The 24,622-nt window shown below is 34.6% G+C and overlaps 2 protein-coding genes across 2 annotated transcripts; both read left to right on the forward strand.

Moving 5' to 3' along the window:
- The first annotated feature begins 448 nt into the window (after positions 1-448).
- Positions 449-3,503, forward strand: LOC124935089. The gene is made up of 3 exons (XM_047475550.1): positions 449-756; positions 2,274-2,319; positions 3,201-3,503. The coding sequence occupies exons 1-3, from the start codon at positions 449-451 to the stop codon at positions 3,501-3,503; spliced, it is 657 nt and encodes a 218-aa protein (XP_047331506.1).
- Positions 3,504-7,774: 4,271 nt separating this feature from the next.
- LOC124935090 (H/ACA ribonucleoprotein complex subunit gar1-like) lies at positions 7,775-8,125 on the forward strand. Its single transcript, XM_047475551.1, has one exon. The coding sequence runs from the start codon at positions 7,775-7,777 to the stop codon at positions 8,123-8,125; it is 351 nt and encodes a 116-aa protein (XP_047331507.1).
- The last annotated feature ends 16,497 nt before the right edge of the window (positions 8,126-24,622 follow it).

A 24,622-nucleotide genomic window follows, 5' to 3' on the forward strand; every position in this document is an offset into this window, starting at 1 on the left:
TCTTTAAATAATAATAATAATAAGAGTGAGTTCAAGGATAACTTGAAGTGTTATAAATGTGATAATCTAGGACATTTCAAGGATGAATGCAGAAAGTTAAAGAAGGATGACAAGAAGAAAAATAAGGAACAAAAATCTATCCTGAATGAGGAAAGCAAAAGTAACAGCAAGTGGGCTGAGAGTGACTCATACGACATCTATTTATGTGACAGTGATGATTAAGGAGTCAAATGCTTTATGGCAGATGACGACTCTAAGGTATTTGACTTCTCCTTAGACGAGTTCACACAAAATGATTTAACCACTGCACTTAATGACATGGTCATTGAGTACAAGAAGCTATCAAATTCTTTTAATGAACTTAATTTGAAAAACAAATCTGATAGCCCTCCTTCATCTCAAAAAAATGATCAAGAAGTTTTGAAAATGACTGAGCTCTCATCTGAGAATGAGAAGCTCAAAAAAAAGATCCAAACTCTTACGTGGTCAGTTTTGGACGAAGTCTGGGGTTACAGTCATACAGCTGATCAATCAGCTGAGGCCTGCCAGATGCAGATCCAGTTTAGGATTTGACTATAGTAACTCAGATAAGTCCAATAAAAAGTTGAACCTAGTAAAAGGCGAGTTTAAGACTATAAGCTTTGTCAATGGACATTTAACTAAAAATGGAACTAATTACAACAGTGATGATTTAACTTTAAAGGAAGAAATTAAGTATGTGAAGCCAACTTCAAGCTGGCTTACACCCAAGAAGAGGTGAGCCAACAAGTCTGGCAAACAAAAACTTGACAGAAAGTCAAGAAGTTTTCGACAAAAACCATCCTCTAAAGTTAAAAAATCAACAACTGGAAGAAAGAAATCTACCAAACTAAAATCTTTTGCTTTAGTAACCACACAAAATGGTAAATTCATCAAAATAACCCAAATATGGATTCCTAAGGGACTGATCAACCACGAACCCAAGTAAATATGGGTACCAAAAGCTATAAATATGTTTATTTGTAGGTACATAAGGACAGCTGGCTGGAGGAGTCCGTCTAGTATCTGGACAGTGGTTGCTCCAGACATATGACCGACGACATACGATTGTCTAATGAAGTAACGAAGTGCAAAGGGCCTAAGATCACATTTGGTGATAACAATAAAGGTAAAATCGTGGGTAAGGATAAGATTATGCATGGTAACCTCACTATCAAAGATGTGTTGCTTGCAGAAAACTTGTGCTATAACCTAATCAGTAATAGTTAGATGTGTGACAATGACTATACTATTGATTTTCAAAAACATGCTTGCCTTGTTAAGGATCAGCAGGGTAACACTATGCTGATAAGAAACAGGGTAGGAAATTCTTACAAAATGAACTGAAAAAATAAGACGTCAGATCATTTATGTATGATAGCTAAGAATGATCAAAACTGGCTTTGTCATAAAAGATTTAACCATCAACAATATCGGTTAAAAAGATTTAGTTTATGGAATACTTAAGTTGGAGTTTTCAAAAGATAAGATTTGTCTTGTTTGCCAGATGAGAAAACATGTCAGATCAACTTTCAAAAACAAAAGGAATATCCAATCCGACAGGTGTCTGGAGTTATTGTACATGAATTTGTTTGGTCCAATTCCAATCATCAGTTTAGAGGGAATGAGATATACATTTATCATTATAGATTATTATTCTAGATTTACATGGGTTATATTTTTGGAATCTAAGGATAAAATTGTAGAAAACTTGATAAAGATTCTTAGATGACTTCAAAATGAAAAATCTTTAAGCATCATAGAGATAAGAAGTGAGAGAGGAACTGAGTTCAACAACAGAACTCTGTCTTACTTCCATGAGAAGTCTGGTATTAGACACGAGTTGTATAGTGCTAGAACTCCACATCAAAATGGTGTTGCTAAAAGGAGGAACTTGACACTAAAGGAAGCAACAAGATATATACTAGCTAACTCGGGTGTCTCTCAAAGACTTTGGGCAGAAGTCATAAACATAACATGCTATACTCAAAATAGGTCAATGATTAATAAACGTTTTAATAAAACACCTTACGAAATCTTTTATGGAAAAACTCCTAAAATTTCATATTTTAGGATATTTGGATATAAGTGTTTTATTCATAATAATGGGATTCTGGAATTATGTTAGGCTATTCTTCAGTTAGTAATGCTTATAGAGTGTATAAACAAACTCTAACTGTTGAAGAATCTCTTCATATCGTCTTTGATGAATCTATTGAAAGTAATTATAACGAAATCATTGAAGTTACTAATAGGTTGAAGGCAGATACTCTTCAATTTGATAGTGATGATGATGTTCCGGTAAACAAAAATTGAACATCTGATCATACGACTGATCAGGTTGATTCTCAACTAGACGACCAGGCTATAAGTAAGAAGACAGCTGAACAGACGTCTGACCCTTTAGGACCGAACTTCAAATGGAACATAAATCATCCACCCGAATTAATAATTGTTAATCCTAATACTCCTCTTAGAACAAACACTAATTAATGGATGAATTTGTAAACTCTGCCTTTATTTCTCAAATTAAGCCTAAGAAAATTGATGAAGCATTGCTTGATTCAGATTGGATCAATGCTATGCAAGAGGAGCTTAATCAATTTGAAAGAAATAAAGTGTGGCATCTGATTCCAAGACCGAATGATCAATCAGTTATTGGAACCAGATGGGTTTTTCGAAACAAGCTAAGTGAAGATGGCTTAGTTGTGAGAAATAAAGCTCGATTGGTAGCTCAAGACTATCGACAGGAGGAAGGAATTGACTTTGAGGAATCATTCGCCCTTGTGGCTGGATTTGAAGCTATAAGAATCTTCCTAGCTTATGCAGCTTTTAAAAAGTTCAAAATTTATCAAATGGATGTTAAAAGTGCATTTTTAAATGGTTTATTAAATGATGATGTGTATATTGAACAACCTCCAGGCTTTCGAAATCATTCTCTACCTAATCTTGTTTTCAAAGTAGTTAAAAGCTTTATATGGTCTTAAGCAATCTCCTAGAGCTTGGTATGAAACCTTGATAAGTTCTTGTTTGATCATGATTTTATCAATTGAACAGTAGATAAAACATTGTTTAGGTTTGTTAAGGATTTACATATACTGCGTGTTCAAATTTATGTGGATAATATCATATTTGGGTCAATTAACCCCAAATTATGTGAGATATTCTCTAAGTTGATGTAGGATAAATTTGAGATGAGCATGATGGGTGTGTTGACATTATTTCTAGGTCTTCAAGTTCGTCAACTTGAAGATAGAATCTTCATTAATCAGGCCAAGTACACCAGGGAGCTGTTGAAGAAGTTCAGAATGGAGAGCTGCTCCGCTGCTTCAACGACCATGGATTCATCTAGCACGCTGGACAAGGATGAAGACGGCCAGTATGTCAAAATCACCGCTTATCAAGGAATCATAGGATCTTTGCTCTATCTAACAGCCAACCGTCCAGACATCCTATTTGTTGTCGTCATCTACGGGAGATTTTAGGCTAACCCTAAACAATCTCATTATATTGTTGTTAAGCATAACTTGAAGTATTTAAAGGGAACTCAAAATATGGGACCGTGGTATCCGAAGGATTCCAATTTCAATTTAATTAGTTATTCTAATACAGATTATGGAGGCTGTAAGATCGATTGGAAGAGCAACAATGGAACTTGTCAGTTCATTGGTGATCGTTTGATGTCTTGGTTCAACAAGAAGTAGAAGTCCATTGCCACGTCAACAACAAACGCAGAATATCTTACCGCGGGCAATTGCTATGCTCAATTGTTGTGGGTCCAATAGTAATGGAGAGACATTGGCATTGAAGTAGATAAGTCTATGATCTTATGTGACAATACTAGTGCTATAGCGATCATATACAACCTGGTATTTCACTCTCGGACGAACCATATCAATATCAGACACCACTTCATCCGGGATCATGTGGCTCAGAAACATATTCGGCTGGAATATGTCCCAACGGATCAACAAGTGGCACGAAGCCACTCCTAGAGACTAAGTTTTCTTACTTTAGAAATTTTTGGGTCTTTTAGATCTAAATTAATTTAATTAAGTATGCACAAATTGAGGAGGAAATTTGTTGATAAGTTGACTGGACAGACATGTTAAGACAGATGTCTCATATCGTGTTAAATAGATAAGTCATTTGAAGACTTTTTATATCAGACGGGTTATGCTTAAGTAGCTTGTAATTTAAGCTTAGTCATACGTTTAAATGTAAGGCAGAAGTCTGCTTACGCACCTGTTGCTATGAGTCAGTAGATGCCTTCCGAACAGACATCTTCCTTATCTTAAACCCAATGTATGCGGATAACACATATAGATGTCTGTTTACAAGCGCTGGTCAGACGCCTCATCTTAAGACGAGTGAGACATCTGTCTTATTTATTAATGCTCTATCGTTTTACTTTCCCTTTTAGATAGTAAATGGTCATATTTTGAAATATTTGGACGGAAAATATTTATGAGATTAGATAAATCTTATAAATATCTTCAAATAACGAATAACCTGAAGACACATGCCTATCATTGTTAAAAATATGACTTATACATACCACACATTTTATATTAATGATGACTTTTATGTTTATTTTAATGGCGTCTCTTGACACGTGTTGATTAGAGGTTATAAAAGGGTGCCTTGCACGCCTAAAATATTTTTATACCTTCTTGAGATTTTCTAAAACCCTAAATACCTCTTTGTCATCTCTCTAGATTCAAGATTTCTTCTTCATTGTTTATTCTCTAAACCCTAAGATGTCTAAGAAAATTGTTTCTTTGGCTCAAAACACCATGCAGATGGATTTTGACTATGTGTACGCATCAGGGCTGCCGACGATGGTGGCTATGTTCAGATCTCTGGAGGCTTTCGGCCTCAGGAAGTTTTTGGGCGGCCTGTTAATCCTTCATGACGCAGAGGTTTGTGAGTTTTTCGATTCAGAGAAGCTTGTCAGAGACTCTATTGAAACAATGATGAAGGGTGCTGAAATCCTTTTATCTGAAGATCTTTTTGCCCAAATCCTTGGACTTCCAACGGAAGGCCACACGTTCTCCGATGAGATTCCGGTAGAGGAAATCTCAAAGATACGAGCATTATTTTCAGACGTCGATGGTCCAGTCGCGATCAATGGGAAGAAGTACCTCAAATATTAGTATTGTCTTCTTAACGACATTATTGTCAAATCTATTCAAGGGAATGTAGGGTAGTTCGATGCCTACACCCAAGAAAGATTCGAAATAATGGTGACCATAACGAAGGGGATGGCTATCAAATGGGCGTCTATTCTTTTCTCTACCCTTTTCCTGATAGTTTTAGCGCCAAGCAAGAAGAGTGTGGATTTTTAAGTTCAACTCAGCTGGTTTCTAGAACATCTAAAGATGCCTTTGGGCAAAGGTGCCAATATCAACACTAACACAATCATGACAACCAGCACTGTTGGAAACAATATTGTGCGGATGAAGATTGTCAAGGAATCCAAGTCTAAGTCCTCTACCCAACAGACGAGTGGTCAGTCGACCACTCTATCCAAGCGTCCTATGCCCTCCAGTCGTATCCTACCAAGAAAAGAAAGATGTCGACGGTGGAATCTGCAGCAAGTTCCACCAGTCAAAAGAGGGCTTTTGTTGGAGAAACCAAGAGGTTGACTCCATTCCAAAGAAGGCTAGATTGGAGGAAACTCCTATTACTGTCATTCCTCTCTTTGTTGCCCCTCTTTCTCCTCTAGCCAAAGTGCTAGTTGAGACATCTAATGTGAATCCATCTGAAGAACCGGCGTCTTTCGATCCTATTGGTCAGACGAATGTTATTCCTTCCGGTCAGACATCCTCTAAGGTAACACAAACTCCTTCTCTAGCCGAAGTGCCTATTGTTCCCACTGTTGAGGAATAAACCAAATCACCAGTTGTTGAGTCAACTAGTCATAGTATTGTTGTTACCGCTGTGGAAAAAGCTGCCGAACCAACTGCTGAGACAGTTGGACCATATGTTGAAAAGAGATAGGGGAAACATTGTTGTCTTCCCTGTCGCACCAATGGCTGTTGAAGTTGTTGGTCAAGATGGTGTTCCTACGCCTGTTCAGATGGCGGTTGGTCATGCTGTAGCTTTTCTAGCAGATGCGTTTCCTAAGACTGCCTCTCCATTCACTATTCTAAGAGTGGTTCGAGGTTCTCAAGTCATCGCCATCAGAGAGCCTGTTTCTGATCCCAAGCCTACTGATGTTGCAAGGAAGGAAAAATACAAGGCTAACTACATTCCTGAACTCTTGTCTGAAGTGAATTAGACAATCGACATCATTCTTGGGGAGGTGGAGCTTGTTGTCTCAGAAAGAATGGATCCGTTCGATAAATGGCTATGCACAAGGCTCCACGCAAAGTTTAGTGATGTTATCACATGTGCTAATGTGGCGAAACAGTGGAAGGAGTTGTTGAAGATGGAGAAATTGGTCCTTTCTTGGACCCACACCTAAGACGTCAATGAAACTCTCAAGAGGAGAGAGCTCGTTGCAGCAACTACTATAAGGCGCGCTCTCTACCCCCATCTTTTACCAAAGGGAAGACAATTTTAACCCTTTGGACAGAACGACAAGAACAGATGGGGATGTTCTCAATTGTCTTCAACTACTCATGGAATCCTACTATTCCACAACTCTCCATTTTGTCAATGGAAGTGAGTCGTCTAGAACTAATGAACTTCGGGACAAGGCATATCGAGTAGAGCTGAACTGTTTAGATGAGGCTGAGCAGATGTCCTTCATTGATGAGATTTCGTTCACTCAAGGTGAGCCGCATTCCAAATCTACTACTAAGAAACTACTCTCGATGGTTGAAGAGCAAGCGACTCTTCACATCAACGAGCAATAGAAGTCGTCTAGTTGCAATTCTATGCTTTTCACTCTATTGAGCAGATGCTCCACCCATCTGAAGTGCAACAGACAATCCCTTCTATTGAGAAGGAGCTTTCTCCAACTGCGTCTATGCAGCAACCTTCGTCTACTCCGTCTGCTGGGGGAGAACCCTCCAAAGTAGCTGAGCAGTTGTCGGCCCCTATCTCCAAGAAGGCGTCTAAAGCAAACACTTCTCAGTCTTCTTCCTCTCCATCTGAGGAGGCATCCAAGGTCTCCGTGGTGATCTCATCAAACGCGCAAGCGTTTGAAGAAAAGAAGTCTGCCTCCCCAAAGTCCAATCAACCCTATCCTTCAAAATCCAATAAGTCCCAATCTGGGAAATCTTTTCGTTCTAAAGAATTATTGGATTTTGTTAGAGATTTGCGCTATGAAATTGAAGGTGAAGATGGTGAGTCTCGGGCAATGGTCAATGTGCCTTGAGTATCTTCTCCTAAAAAGGAACCAGAGCGGTCTATTCAAGTAAGTTTTCATCATGATCCAATTCGCTCTGTTCGAGCTGGTTCCCACATTATTTCTTCTTCCCACTCTTCTTCTGAGGAGGATTCTCCAGGAAAGATGAATTTCCACAATTTCATTTTGGAAGATCTTGCTCCGATGCAGTAGAGCATCCACTCTATATCTGATAGGCTGGAAAATCTTGAGAAGCAATCTACCGCGAACTCCTCAGCGACTGCCAACTTAGCCTCGGTGCAAGGTAGTACTAACAAAGACTTATCTAAGACCACACACGAAGTGGTGATGCTCCGAACCCAGATGCGCAAGATGCAAGCCCTTCTGATCAATAAAAACTTTTAGAAATATAGTGAGACAAGTTATTCAATAGAAATTATCACCCTCCAGTTTGTGGAAATGTCCAAATCTCTCAAGGCTATGGAATCGAAGCAAATTGAAGTTGCTGATGTGATTGCTCAGCGCTTCCAGACTGAAGAATATGCGGTTGCCGAAGCTTCTAAAGACGATGCCCTTGCTGTTGTTGACCCTGATAATGTTAAAAAGGGGGAAAGTAGTGATCGAGGGGGAACTAGTTCTCCTAACACCCGTTCCAAGAGAAAGCATGCCCAAGGTGGTCGAGGTGGATTTCAACAAGATAGAGGAGGTGGTCGTGGAGGTGGTCGCGGTGGAGGAAGTACAAGAGGAGAACTAAGAGGAGGAAGTCGTATGCAACAAATTATGTTCGACGAAAGAGGTATCCAAGGCTGAAAATTCAAGAATTAAAATGGAGGGAATCTTAAATTTTGTATATCTTATGTTTTTCATATTTATATAAATATATTGGTTACATTTTAATCTATTGTTTTAACTCAATTTTAACTTAGTTTTAACATCATCAAAAAAGGGGAAATTATTAGATTAAGTTAAATAAAGAAAAAGAAAACTAATTAAAAGAGAAATAATTAGTTAAGGAAAAACATTTTAATAAACTTAGGTGAATAAGTTTAATTCAATACGACATAGTTTTAATGATGTGGTCTGAACAAAACTAAGTTGGGTAAATTTTCTTTGCGTAGGTACGTCTGAAGATGTCCTCATTCTTTTAGACGTGATGTCTTAGCAAGCGCAAGCATTCATCTAACTTCATTAGACGTGTAGTCTGAAGAAGTGCGCGAGTAGACGTCTAACTTCATCAGACGTACAGTCTAAAAAAGTGTGTGAGCAGACGTCTAACTTCATCAGACGTGTAGATGAAGAAGTGCACGAGCATACGTCTAACATCATCAGATGTGTAGTCTGAAGAAGTGCAGGAATAGACGTCTAACTTCATTAGACGTGTAGTATGAAGAAGGGTGCAAGAAGACGTCTAAATGCATCAGATGTGTAGTCTAAAGAAGTGCACGAACAAATGTCTAAATTTATCAGACGTGTAGTCTAAAGAAGTGCGCGAGTAGACGTCTAACTTCATCAGACGTGTAGTCTGAAGAAGTGCACGAGTAGACGTCTAACTTCATCAGACGTGTAGTCTGAAGAAGTGCGCGAATAAACGTCTAACTTCATCAGACATGTAGTCTGAAGAAGTGCATGAGCAGACATCTAACTTCATCAGACGTATAGTCTGAAGAAGTGCACGAGTAGATGATTTGTTTCAGCATCCGTCTGAAGAAGCGTTCGCTTATCTACATAGCTCAACACCTTTGCAATCATCAGTGTTCATTATCAGTCGTCTGCCAAGACATCTTAGAATGCTATAACTGCTTATCTACCACATAATCAAATATTCTACCAGCCCACGTCTTGTACTATCCCGTACACCACATTCCAATGAATATTCTCCAATATAATCTAGTACGCCACGATCCAACATTTATATTCTTATGTACGTTCCCGTACACCTAGCGTATGTTCAACGGAAATATGACACGTATCCAAAAGGAAGATTCGACCGTTGCTGAGACTTCGGTATAAAAGGCGATCAGAGTATAACGACGAATCTTTCGGTTTTCTCCGTCTGTCTGAACAATTACACGAATTACGAACTACTAGAGTGCTGTGAGATCTAAGTTTATTATGTAATTTACCTACTGTTCTTTCTTTGTGAAATTTCAGTATTGTAAGTTGAACAGGGTTTGTCTGTTCAAGAGAGTGATAATTAGAAGTTCAGAAACATGCAGTTGTTAAATTTTGTATATCTTATTGGGTTTGTGTAGAGTCTATACAAATCAAAGCCTTTTAGTGAAAAACCTTATGGAAACAGAAGAAGGGGTGACGTGGGAGTTTTATCTCCGAACATCCATAAAACTTCGTGTGTTATTTATTTTCCGCATCGTTCAATCATTTATCTATAGGTTCAAATCGAGCAAGCATTTTCGCACTTGAAGTCGTTCAAGAGCTTGCAAAGATTTGTAAAGAATAGAAACATATTCTTAATCTCTAACATGATCAAAATCGAATTGAAAGTATTTTAAGTTGTCAACTATTTTCAGATCTCCTCTCTATAATTGACACTGATCATAACATTGTCTTTCATTGATTTAGTTAGAATCGGGAGTCTCCCCTTTATTGCTCTATACCAAATTTGAAATAAATAATTGATAGATAGAGATAAATAATTTATTTGAATGAATTTTTTGATTGTATATTCTTAATTATGAAATATTAATTATCAGTATTTATTTTAATTATACTTTAACTTATCAACTAAATTCTAGGCTAACTAATAGTTAAACAATTAATAGCCAAAAATAATTAATAGATATTTGACTAAATTAATTTCTAATTACTTTATCAATAAATAGAAAGATTAGAGTCAGTTGAATGTATATCGCAAAATAACATTTTTTTTTATTAAGACCAGCATAAAATTATGCCACTAAATGTCGGTAGCCAACTTTTCTATGAAGCAATTGTTTGATTTTCGAAGGTAAAAAGAGTTAAATAACCAATTATTTGAGTTTGATTGTTAAATTAATAAATAATTTCACTACCATCAATGTGATCTATACCAATACATAAATGGCGACTCTTAATTTTGTCAGTAAAAAACAATATAAAAAAATTAAATATTAAAAGATGCTCACAGTTATGACCCACACACTAATGATTTTTAGAATATCCAGTATCTAATGGCCATAATTTATATAATAAAAAAAGGACTAATTTAGTTCTTCATTTCATAGTATTATTTAAATTATTTTCAAATATTTTAAATGATCTATAATCAAACCTCTTCCCATCACATTTATTTTCGGAATTAAATACTAAACTATATGTAGTATGGCTTTGAGTTTATTATATAATAAATCAAAATTATTATTGATTTTGAATTTTTGAAAAAAGATGTATTTTATTTTGGTAAAAAGTTCTTGAAGAATATTAATATATAATATTAAAATATTTATTTTTTAAATAAATAATATTATATTAATAAATTGAATAAAATGATTAACGAGAAAAATAATTAAAATTATGTCTCATTAGAGTTTGGATGAACATATATGTTCTATAAGAATATTTTATTAATTTAAATAAATTAATTTATCTATTAATAATATTTTCAAAAAATCCAAAAATAAGCTCAGGGACTATTTATTAAACTTATTGACCATTTAACTTAACTTATTCATTAAATTTAGATACATCTAATAATATTAAGCTGAACTGATTATTGTTTGATCCACTTTATCGTTCCAACTAATTATTTTTATTTGATCTACATTATTCCGTTTATTCGTTAAATACTTAGATATATGATTTTATTTATACACAACAATTATTAGCTAAAACTACTGTAACAACTTAAGTAATACTATTTTATTCGTGCTTATAAGCCGAATCAAACTAGCTTTCGATAACGCTCAATATATTTGATTTTATTTATAGGGGATGATTATTCTCAAAAATTACTATATCAACTTAAATTACTGTATTAATAGTAGTTTATTCACACTTATAAATTGAATCAAATTAATCTTAAAAAATGTTAAAATCAAAGTTATCAACAAAGTATTTAACTATTCATTGATGGCAATGGCTACTTGAAGATCAAAGCAATGTTTGACACAGTTAAGATTATTCTTTGAAGAGTGAATACATTACATATTAGTCAACTTTGCACAATGGATAAGCTTGGTTGGAAAGGAACATCTAATAGACAAGCTTTGTGTTAGTTCAGGATATGCATTTATTGATAGAAAAATAATTGGAAACAAGATCTGAAGATGTTGCATTATTTTTGGATCCAAAGAATTTGAATGCACATGTTATTTGGGGCATTCAAGTGGTCCCAACTCCCAAGCACAAAAATATATATTATTTGGAAAACATATTTGAACCTAGATTTCATAGTTGAAAAATGCGAGTGGATGTCAAATTGGTCCATGCAATCCACTTTCTTTGGTAAATTGTCAAAAAGATTTTTTAAAATGAAAGTCTATTCATTCCAAGAGAAGCAAACCCCAAATAAAATGATAGATTTCAATCAAGATGACGTGGATATTATTTGATTTTGGATAGAGAAGTCCAATCATTTCCCGACTAAAAATGAATATAGTAGTTCCAATTTTTAAGAGAAATGACTTTGTATGCACAGGGCTAGAGCCATGTGAGAATTTGACCGATACAAATTAAAAAAAATTGTGACTCACTAAATTAAAATAAATATAGTAATTATAAATTTTATCAAAAATAAATTATATATACAAATAAAATATATAACAATATTAATTACTATATAAAATATATATAAAAAATATTAATATAATAATTTATAAGCAAAATAAAAATAAAAATATACAACAATAATTTATCACTAGTTAGATTCAACGAAATACTCTCACAATTTAAAAGCAATTTTTTTAATTAAGTCATTATCTCTAACTATTCAAAACACTTTTTTTTATTTGAAATCATCACTAATTCATTTAATATTTTTTAGTCATTGGTCTTTTCATGCAACATTTTATATTTCATCGTATGCAATTGGATATAAAAAATAAAAACAAAACATTTATAAATTATAATATAATTATATAAATATTATATAATATAGAAAGAGAAAAATTTAGTTAGTATATTATTATATTATATATTATATAATATAAAAAATTAATATATTATTATATTATATATAATATAGAGAAAAAAAATAACATATTATGAAAAAATAGAATATTATATAGAGATTTTAAAATATATATTTAATAATATTATATGCTAAAAAAATTGCGAAACTATGAAAAGTTGGATTATGCAATTGCATAAGTTGTTCGCTCGGCCAGCGTTTGCATCTCAGACTCTGGATGGTTTCTCCAGTCCTGAATCATCGAGATAGCCATCCTTGACTTACTAATTTCTTTGAGACAAAATTATAAATTTAGAATTTCAAATGATTAGAATTTAACATAATAATTATGTCCAAACTATGTTTTAATGCTATCATGCATCTTAATAAGCATATTAATAAGTTCAAATTAAATTAAATAAATAAAATTATTGAAAATACATCATAAATATAGCTATGTTTCATATAGCTATGAAACAGTTAAAACCATTTCATTAAAATTTTAAAAGTGGGAGGGTCAAAAATCAAAGGTAGACAAACCTTAGCTATGATTTAAGGATAACAATCAAACGACCTTAAAGAAAATGATTAGTAGTAATCAAAAATATAAACAAAGATTACAAACAAAGATTATAAATTGTATCAAATCCTAATTATCCCAATTATGATTTTTATTTCCATACCAACCTGTTGTATCAACATATTGTCTTCCTCTTCCCCTAGTCCTTCCTCTTCCCCTTCCTCTTGCAATGAAAGGGGGATGAACTGAAGAGTTTGATAAATACTGCATATTCTCATTTTTATTTCTTTCTTTATATGAACCCGTTCTGATTTAATAAAAAGAATTATTTTTCAGGATTTTTAGGCTCTTCACCTTGTTGTTCTCAACTTGAATTTCTAGATCAGTCTCATAATTATTGTATTTGCTTCCTTCAGCTTCATCTATGATATCCTCTGCAACAACCTTGGTAACATCTACTTTAGCTTGATTATTCTGAGTATCCTCCTCTATGGTTCCTATATTACATTTTGACTTGTTTCAGAATCAACTTCATTTATCTTCTTCATTCTCTGTTTCATTGCTAACTTTATTCTCTTCTTCAACAAAACTCCCCTTAATATCTTTTCTTCAATTTCCTTTCTTTCTTCATTTTCAAAGTCCTCATTGGTTTCTAATTCTTTCTCTTCCTCCACATTTTGCTCTTTACTTTAAGACTCCCCTTTTTCTTTTCCTGATTTTTTGCTTCCTGGCCTTTCAGTATCTTCCACTCCTCTTCCATAGCTTGAGCATATTTCGTGCTGGCATGCTGGAAAGTATTGTAAAATGCACACCGTCTGGTCTCCATTCATAAGTGATTCCCATGACATTAAATTTTTCTATCATGTCGACCACTGTCATATTATTCGGCAATGTGCTACGAGGATTTACCTCTATGCTAATTCTAGCAAAGGATAAATGTTCTCCTCCTTCTGTTATATGGTCCATGTATAATGGTTTTCCCAATAACCCTACAAAATGACTAATGGCTTCTGCTTTGTACATGTGTGCAGGGATATTCCAAAGCTTAAACCATATTTGTGTTGTCTCCTTAGGTTTACTTAACATGTTCAAATCTTCAGACCATCTTTCTAACTTCATACAGTTGGATCTAATATATGTATGCCCATTATTCAGAATGTCATCCAGATTTGACCCATTCTTAAATTGAAGAAAGTAGAGATCATGAATATTTGTAGAGATCTTCTCCAGCCTATTTTCCTTCCACCATTTCATTAAATCTTCTTTAATGATTGAAAATGATACTCTGTTTTTTCCAATATAATTCTCTACCACCACATTTTCCCATTCCTTTATGCACTTTTCTTCTACTTCATTGGGAAGTTTAAATTCAAAAGGAGAATTAAGTACCTCAACTTTTGTTTTAACATCCCCCAAGAAGATTTTCCCTTTGTAGGCATGGTCTTCAGCTTTCTTTCCTGTATTTTTATTCCATACCTCATTTACTTTCTATGTAGAGTTACTCCTGATAGTATATGTCTTCGATTTAGAGGCCTTCATCAACTCCCTCATTATAGCCACTAACCAATTTACTATCTCTTCATAATCTTCTTTCTTCATCAAATTCTAGTCCTTAAAATAATGAATATTGAGTTGAATTGTTATATGCTGGACTTTCTCCTTATTAAGAACAATTTTTCCTTTTTTAGAATGCATCAGAAGCTTGGTGATTTAGTTTTTGAGGCCAAACAAATTGCTCTTTCATTGTAACCAACCTTTCAGACTCCTTCATTCTTTCCTTGCTTTCCTACATTCATTTCTTCAAAAGTCTTCTTCCCTTGCTTTCCTGTATTATTTTCTTTAGAATTTTCCACAACATTTGATTTTTCGTTGCTTTTGTCATGTTTTTCTTGAATGACTTCTTCAGTAATCTCCTTGAGACCTTCCATAACAAACTCTTTGACTTTCTTATCTTTATTACTCTTCTTTTTCCCCATCGATGAAGAAGATGACAAATAATAAAGTAGAATAAATGCATAAATATGGCAATTCAGAAACCCTAAATATTTAGCGACAAAATCGTTTCAAAAGCAAACTTTGAGAACACCATAGATTAGAGAACACACTGACGCTCACAATCAAGAAATAAGCATCCAGAAAAAGCTACCAACGAAATTCGGAGAGATTTAGGGATATCGACACTTACTTAGCGTATCGTGTCGTTCGTGACGATCGTGCCGTCGATTGTGTTATGCCAACAGTGCTGATCGTTCCGTCGATTGTGATGTACCAACCGTGTCGATAATGCTGATCGTATCTCCAGAGATTTTCTCTCTCTTTCTTAAGTTTCAAAACTTTCTTGAAATTACGATGATCATTTGTCGTGTCTGTTTATTTTCTCTTCCCTTTCGCGTCTCTTCTTCTTCAAATCATAAATGCTATTTTCTCTTCTAAATTCTCTCTACTTGCGTTTAAAGTATCTCCTCTTCCGGTTGCTCTTTCGATTGTTGGATATCAAATATTTCAGAAAAGGGTTTCTGAAGTTCTAGTCTTATGCATCCAAAATGGTAAGAAAAGGGTTTCTAAACCCATCTTTATTTCTCATTTCAGTTTTTCTAGATATACGTTTTATTTCTTATTTGTTTTAAAGTTTTACGTTTATCTCTCATTTCATAATCAGGATTCAAAGAAACTAATCGTTCAATTTACTGAATCGACGAAGAAATCAGAAAAGACATATAAAACTAGGAGGTAACTCATTTAAAGTACATAATGTACATATTTGCTTACTTTTAATATTGTAGTTGATTTTCTTGAAAACACAAATTAATATTGAAGTTAATTTATATGAACAAGTTTATAATTTGACTTATAATGCTTATGTTGAATTTATATTAACAAATTTATGAACAAGTTGATTTGTAAAATGCAGATTAGGTTAAAAATTGCTCTAATCATTAAAAAAATACTACTTGAAATGTTTGTAAAAACGGATTAAGTTAAAATCATTTATAATGCTTGGTTTAATGTTCAAAAACGACTTATAATGCTTGAAAATTGAAATAAATATAGGAAATACTACTTGAAATCTTTGAAAACTAAAATATATGCAGGTAATTGTCATGTAAAAATCATTTACACCTTAATGTAAAACCATTTGCATATTCATATAAAGCATTATAAAAGAGATGTAATGCAATTTTCTAAAGTGCTTAAAAAAATAAAAGATGAATATAAAACTTGTTAAAATAATTTATAATGTTTGGTTTAATGTTCAAATATGACTTATAATGCTTGAAACCTGAATTATGTACAAGAAATACGACCTAAAATGGTTGAAAACAGTAATATATGCAGTTAATTTTCATGTAAAACCATTTACTCATTTATGTAAAACAATTTATATTTTCATATAAAATCATTTACACTTTCATGTAAACCGTAGTAAAGACCTATGATGTGATTTACTGACACTACAACAAAAATGACTATTAGTGACGCTTAAAAAGACTTCTTCCAACCCTTAAAAGCGTCGCAAAAAATATCACCGACACTTATTCATGCGTCGCCAGAAGTATGGTGGGCGCAAGTTATAACAACGCTTAATTAAGTGTCGGTAACACTAATTTAAGCATTGCTAAAAGTTTATTTAAGTTTTAATAATTTTATTTTATATTTTATTTTTAATTTTATTTTTTTAATTTTTTTCAAATTACATAATTAATATAAGAAGGACATTTAGAACTTCATTTTCTACTACTATCTCATTAAATGACATTTTAAATAATAACAAAAGAATTATATTTTTTTTTACAATATTATCTTATAAAATTACATCATAGTCAACTATAAAAATATTAACTAGATAATAAAAGTTTTAATAATGATCAAATAATTTAAAAATCAATTAAACTAAAAGACAAATTTATATACTAAAATACTATAAGCAAACTTGCTCTGATTAGTTCCCTTCATTTTCAAACTGCTCCTCCTTAAGGAAGATACACCAAACAACATCCAAACCAAAATCTATTAACCAAATCATTTGGTTCAATCATATTCCATTGTGATTTCCCCATCTTCATGTCATCTTATCATTATTGAAACCAATCTAAAAAACAATAACACTAATTAAGAATGAAAAGAATTACTCACTTTTGTCAAGAAGTAAATAGCATGAAAACACAATATATCCTACAAATAAAAATCGAAAAAAATAAATAGTTAAAATACACTGTTCTCAACAAATAAACCAATGTCTTCTTTCATAATTAAGTGTCAAATAAATAAAAATTAATAAAAAGTTAAAAATAAGATTTAGATTTTTTATCACAAAATAACCTTGTGTTTACCAACCCTTAATAAGTTTAAGCATGAATGAGTATCAACTTTCATATTAAGTGTAGTGAAGCAGGCCAACCAGAAGAAACAACAAACAATCCTAAGTTGACATGAAAGGGGCAAGACCATAGTCAATTTAATAAAAGATTAAGTGTCTATCTCAAAATGTATGGATATTAACCGATCTTATTTTATTGGAAGGTTTAGAAATAGAGCCACTAAGATTTACATGATGTATCAAGACTTATAAGAGAAATTTACACCCTAAAGAACTGGATGTATTGTGATTCACAACCCAAAAAACATTTGATCCCATAGTGGAGTCTAATGCAATTGTTACGTAACTTTGGTTAACATGTCCGCCTATCCCTTGAAATTAATAACTATAATTCAGATATTAGGAAAGGTAAGAAATAAGTAGGAAGAAGAAAAATATTATTATTTTGACTAATAGAGAATGAAATACCATTTTAACATTCTTGCCAGTGTACCAATGCTCATTGACATTATTAATGGACCATTGTGACTAAACGATATGTTTTTATCAAACTGTAAATAGTTGCAGCCATAATTACCCTACATGAAAAAAAGAGCTATCATCTAACAAAATACCAGACCCTTAAAAATAAGACGCATAATTTTCATAGATGTGGAAGAAATAATTGGTTCAAGTTTACCATAAGTTAGTTTCTATTTGCCTATCCAAGCCAGGATTTTTAACCTGCCACCAGTTCCCATCAAACTAATAGCATGCAGCAAAGAAAACGAGATTCAGATCAAATACCTCAGATTCCTTAAAATCTCCTATTCTCTTTCTATGAAGCAAGCAAACTCTTCATCATCACTATTGCTGGATGATGAGTAGTTTGAGTCGCTTTGCATCCACTTGTCCTTACTGTCAGCCGCCATGAGGGTCTTCAACTCGTTTTCGTTGTCTTTCTTCTTCTCATCACGCTTCGACTTTCTGCACTCCGATTTGTAATGACCTAAAATACCACAGTTAAAGCATTTAATGTTAGCCTTAGATTTAACTTTATCATCATTGGTTTAATTAGAGGAGCTTGAGTTAGAATTGCTCTTCTTCTTCATGAATTTGCCGAATTTCTTCACGAGAAGAGCCATTGCATCGCTGCTGAACAATTGTCGTTACTTCAGTGGCAACTGGTGACTCCTCGGCAGTCACCAAAGCCTTGGTCATGATAGCAGATGTGGGGTGCTCCTCTTCATTCCTAGAGTTCAACTCGAACTCATAAGCCTTCAGATCGGAAAGCATGTCGAAGAGCTTCATCTTATTGAGGTCTTTGGACTCCCTCATCGCCATAGTCTTGATGTCCCACTCCCTTGGCAAAGCTCGCATGACCTTAATAGAAATCTCTGTTGCTGTAGGTCTTGTCCAGAATGGATAGGGTCGTGACAATCTGGCTGAATCTTGCGTCAAACTCAGTCATCGTCTCTCTAGGACGCATCTTAAAGTTATCAAACTGCTGGGTGGCAACCGTAATCTTGTTCTCTTTGGTTTGCGCGTTGCCTTCACAGAGTTGAGTTAGTCTGTCCAAAATTTCTTTAGCAGACTTGTAAGATATAATGTAGTTGAACATGCTATCTTCAAGGGATCTGTACAAGATTTCCATGGCCAAGTTGTCGAGGTTGTTCTTCCTCTTATCTTCACTTGTCCATTCAGATTTGTCTTTCTCAATCTTGATAGGTCCTTCGGTAACAACACTCCACATGTCATCGTGTAAGGAAGCAAGATGAGCACGGACTCTTTTAAATGTTTTAGTGGTAGCTAGTTCTTTATGTTTTGTTTGTAAGTCATGTGTGTTGCTTTGTTAGAATTGTTTGTTTCTTGAATTTTAATATAACTTTCTAGGTTTGTTAGAAAGTTAGAGGAAACTATTTCCGTTTTCTTTCTCGTTTTGGGATTTTAATGAAATAACACTAAGTCGTTTTCCCAAAAAAAAGATGAGCGTGAACTCTCTTCTTCTACACCATGTAGTTTTCTTTCGAAAACATTGGGATCTTGGAGGAGCTAGCATCTTTCGACATGAATCAGGTTCTTTAGAGGCTTGAGAATAGAAAACAAGGCTCTGATACCAATTGATAGGATCGGTGTAATCAATAGAGACTAAGGTCTGACTATTAATAACAATTTATGACAAACGATTCGATTTTAACTCAGCTAGAAGTTAAAATCTGTTTTTATTCTTCACAAATTTATTCAAGGGAGGAAGTGTTCGTCGGATTTGAATCTTTGAATCAATGAAAGATGAAAGACTGAAAGTAAAGAACACAGGGAGTTGTTTATGGATGTTCGGAGCAAACCCTCCTACGTCACCCCTTCTTTCACAACCAGAAGGATTTCACTAAACTCTTTGAATCAAATACAGTTTACTGAACTAGCTAATACTCTATTGAAACAGAACAACCTCTGTTCAACTTACAATATTAGAAACAATATTATCACAGTTAGACAATATTTTGATTCTTTCTCTCTTGAGCTTGAATGATGTAAGAAATCAGTAAGGCAAGAGTAAGCTTGTGAATTGAGAAGCAAGTAAGCAAGTTGACTAGTGATTCGACCGTTGTCCTTGAGCATCTATTTGTAGTAGAAGGACACCAACGGTCGAATCTTCTTCATGGACACGTGGAAAACATCCATTAGAAGGCCGCCCAAAGGACAAGAGTACAACAGATTCTGAGCAAATGGATTGTGGACATATCGAACTGGTAGTGCGCCAAATATCCATTCTAATATTGTCTTGTACTGGACAAACCGTTGGAAGGACATTTATGTACGTGGCGTTTGTTCATTAGATGCAATTAGCTAGCTTGTCAGACTGCACAAGAGTGAGTGGAGTATAGTAGAAGATAGCTAGTTGATCGTGAGTAGACGTATGCTAACTTTAAATGACTATTGAATCGAGGCAGTAGACGTGCTCCATTAGACTTCCTAGTCTAAGGGAGTTAGACGTTAACGTTTAATTGTGTGATCCATTAGACCGACAAGTCTAATGGAGTTAGACCGCAACGTCTAACTACGCATCCTTTCAGACTTGTCTGAAAGAGTTAGACACCAATATCTAACTACGTTACCCATTAGACTATCACGTTAAATGGAGTTAGACCTCAATGTCTAACTATATATCTATTAGACTGCAACGTCTAACTACGTACCACTTCCGACTTGTCTGAAGGAGTTAGACACCAACGTCTAACTACGTTACCCATTAAACTGCCACGTCTAATGGAGTTAGACCTCAATGTCTAACTACGTATCTTTTAGACTGCAACGTCAAATTACGTACCACTTCAGACTTGTCTGAAGGAGTTAGACGCCGACGTCTAACTACGTGACCCGTTAGACTACCATGTCTAATGGAGTTAGACCTCAACGTCTAACTACGTATCTATTAGACTGCAACGTCTAACTACGTACCACTTCAGACTTGTCTGAAGGAGTTAGATGTCAACGGCTAACTACATTACCCATTAGACTGTCACGTCTAATAGAGTTAGACCTCAACGTTTAACTTCACAACACGTCTAATTAGCCTTCTTAGACCACGTCTAAGTTAGCCAAGTCTGATGCACCTACACAGAAACAATTAAAAACTTACCTTTATTCATATTTAAACATTATCAAAATTCAGTTGTTTAGTATTTCGTAATTTCCGTTTATTAACTTTTTACTTAGTTTATCCCAACAATTTCTTCTAAGTTAATTAACTCTTTACTTAATTTTTCTCAACACAATAGGACTCTTACTATTGAAGAATCATTGCACGTTGTATTTGACGAATCTATTGAAAGTAATACTTCCTCAACCAATGATCTATCTAACAGATTGGAAAATATAAATATTCAATCTGATAGTGAAGATGAAGTTTCGGTCAACCGAAGATTCGTTTATGATCAACCGGTTAAAAACGCTAAAGCTCAGCAAGATCAAGCTGCTCCACATCAAGAAGTTGACGCCTCTGAAACTACTGAGGAAACCGGTCGGCCTGACGTTGATCAGTCTACCGGTTTGTCTAACCTTGATCAAATAGTCGGTCGGTCAAAAAGCATTTTAGGATCGAACTTTAAATGGAACAAAAATCATCCTCCTGAACTATTTATCGGTAACCCCTCTGCACCCATCAGAACTAGGCATCAACTGTTAGAAGAATATGCAAATTCTGTATTTATTTCACAGATTGAACCGAAAAAGGTGGATGAAGCGTTGTTGGATCCCGATTGGATCCTAGCAATGCAAGAGGAACTAAACTAGTTTGAGAGAAACAAAGTTTGGCATCTAGTTCCACGACCAACTAATCAATCTGTCATTGGAACTAGATGAGTCTTTCGAAATAAACTCAATGAAAACGGTTTGGTTACAAGGAACAAGGCTAGACTAGTGGCCCAAGAATACAAACAGGAAGAAGACATTGATTTTGAATAATCATTTTCTCCTGTCGCCAGACTAGAGGCTATTAGAATCTTTATAGCATTTGTTGCATTCAAAAATTTCAAAATTATTCAAATGGATGTAAAAAGTGCTTTCCTTAACGGTGTTATAAATGAAGAGGTATACGTTGAACAACATCCTCTCTTTAAAAATCCCGCTTTGATTAGTCATATTTATAGATTGGACAATGCTCTTTATAATCTTAAACAAGCTCCTAGAGCATGGTATGATACACTAACAAAGTTTCTGTTTAATCACGACTTTACCATAGGATCTATAGATAAAACTTTATTCAAATTTGAGAAGAATGAGCACATATTACTTGTACAGATCTATGTAGATGATATCCTTTTCGGTTCAACTATTCCAAAACTGTGTGATAAATTCTCTAAAACGATTAGTGATAAATTTGAAATGAGTATGATGGGAGAGTTGAGCTTCTTCTTAGGCCTTCAGGTTCGACAGATTGAAAGAGAAACATTCATCAATCAGGCCAAATATACAAGAGAGTTACTAAAGAAATTTGGCATTAAAAGTTGTTTTGCTGCTTTAATCCCAACGAGCTCCTCGATCATACTAGATAATGATGAAGATGTTTAAAGTGTTGACATCACGTCATATCGTGGAATCATTGGACCACTTCTCTATTTAACAGTAAGCCGACCAGACATTTTATTTGCGGTAGGAGTCTGTGGAAGATTTCAGGCCAATCCTAAACAATCTCATTACATTGCTGCTAAAAGAATATTGAAATATCTTAAAGGCACTCAAGATGTGGGACTGTGGTATCCGAAGGATTCCAGTTTCAAATTGACAAGTTATTCTGATGCAGACTACGCAGGGTGTAAAGTAGACCGAAAGAGTACTAGCGGGACTTGCCAGTTCTTAGGTGACCCGGCTTGTATCCTAGTACAACAAGAATAAAATGTTTGTTGCAACCTCAACGGCAGAAGCGAAGTACCTTGCAGTCGGTAGCTGTTGTGCTCAACTTCTCTAGATTCAACAAAAACTAAGGGATTTCGGTATTACAGCTGAGGAATCACCAATATTCTGTGACAACACGAGCGTCATTACAATCACATATAATCCGGTGTTGCACTCAAGGACAAAAAAACATTGATATCCGATATCATTTTATTCGAGAGCATGTGACGCAAAAACATATTTGGCTATAATATGTCTCAACCGAGCAACAAGTGGCCGATATGTTCACCAAGCCACTCTAGGAGGCTAAGTTTACTCACTTTAGAAATATTCTGGGTCTTGCTGTTATTGACTAAATTTTTCTTTATATAACCGGTATGCATTTAGGGAGAAATTTCCTCAAAAAGAAGAACGTTCTACATTATGTATTCATGAAAAACCGAGCATGCTCTCAAGGAAAAGTTTTCGCTTCTCAGAAATGCCATTTTGGTAGAAAACCATGATTTCGGTATTTTCATAAAACCGATCGGCTCTTTCAAATTTCAGTATTATCCAAAAATCGGTCGGACATTTACAGTTATTTCTTATGTGCATAAATTTAGAAGGAAAATTCTCAAACAAATAAAACTAGTAAACTGCCTCCTTTTGAAATCGGTAAAATCATTCTACCGAAACAAGTGTAAACGAAACCGAACGGCTTAAGTACAGCGGATAACCGATCGGTTATCTCTAATTGAACAACTACCGCCCGGTAAAATCTCTGGCTCCAAGCGGATGGGGTTTTTCTTCAGGATCAAATAACCGATCTTATTAAAACTGAAGTTATAAACAACCGACTAGTTACTTACATGACAATTTCGGTAGTCTCATTTTCCATTTAAAATGGGACAGCTGACCAACGTTTATATGTATTTGTTTGAAAATATTCCTTGTGAAAAAGTAAACAGTCATTCCTCAAATAACGTGAAGACCTATGTCTATCATTGTTTAAATTGGAAAGACTAACATCCTAGTAATAATCACTTTTCTGGAAATAAAACGGATACATCTCTTTGTCCATTAGATGAAATCCCTTCTTATCCAACAGTATCTAGGATGTATTGCAAGCTGCCACTTGTCTATATAATGACATTCTCACAGTACCGAACAACTCACTTCTAAAATTTTCAAAATTATCACCTCTCAAAAGATCACCCCCAAAAGAGATTGCAAATCCTGCCAAATCTTTATTGGATAGGTCTTCTGATCATAATAACAAGACGAGGGATGAAAGTATTGAAAGACCTTCCTACACGGAACGGTCTCTTCAAATCAGTTCTCATGGGCTACTACATATTCAATCCCGCGTTGTTGGTTCAACTCGATCCAATTCTAAAGAAATCCCAAGACTAAATAATGAGCAGATACTCCGAAACATCCTATCTCTATGGAAAGCTTCTATTGAAGCCCAAATAGCTTAATCAAATAGAGAGCGAGCTTCCTCATCAAGGTCTCACAATCAAGAATTGGCAAAGGTAAGGCAGAAACTGGGACAGATAACTCCTGTCATCACCAAAACACTCTCGGTAGTTGAACTCATATCATCACAACTCTATGAACTAGTTAAGTCTCAAAGTGTTTCCAATGATGAGAAGATAAGGGAGCATGAATAAGCTGCCCATCGTATTCAAGAAGAAGAAGATGCGAATGCGAATGCCGTTGTAAAGGCTAATAAAGAGGTTGGTCGTCGTCTTCAGGAGGAACTTAATGCCAATGAAATAACCGTGCCATCTTCTATCGCTAAAAAGACTATGGCGGTTAAACGAAAGAGATCCAAGAAGTCTGAGGCAGCGAAAACTGAAAAACCGATGAATGAGCAACCGGAGACCGAAAAACCGAATGATGAAAAACCCGAAGATGATGAAATACAGGAAGAAGAGGATGAAATACCATTGATTCAAAGACGTAAAATTGCAAGAACCCAACTTCCACTGTAAGTACCTTCACCAGAAG

Source organism: Impatiens glandulifera, chromosome 4, assembly GCF_907164915.1.
Source record: "Impatiens glandulifera chromosome 4, dImpGla2.1, whole genome shotgun sequence".
Lineage (NCBI taxonomy): Eukaryota > Viridiplantae > Streptophyta > Magnoliopsida > Ericales > Balsaminaceae > Impatiens > Impatiens glandulifera.

What these genes read in the sequence shown, in the direction of transcription:
- LOC124935090 (XM_047475551.1), top strand. Translation starts at nt 7,775, where the DNA reads ATGTCCAAATCTCTCAAGGCTATGGAATCGAAGCAAATTGAAGTTGCT.
- LOC124935089 (XM_047475550.1), top strand. Translation starts at nt 449, where the DNA reads ATGAGAAGCTCAAAAAAAAGATCCAAACTCTTACGTGGTCAGTTTTGG. An exon ending in TGGCTTACACCCAAGAAGAG is followed by an intron (nt 757 to 2,273) that starts GTGAGCCAACAA and finishes AGTTACTAATAG; the next exon opens with GTTGAAGGCAGATACTCTTC. An exon ending in ATAGTGATGATGATGTTCCG is followed by an intron (nt 2,320 to 3,200) that starts GTAAACAAAAAT and finishes AAGTTGATGTAG; the next exon opens with GATAAATTTGAGATGAGCAT.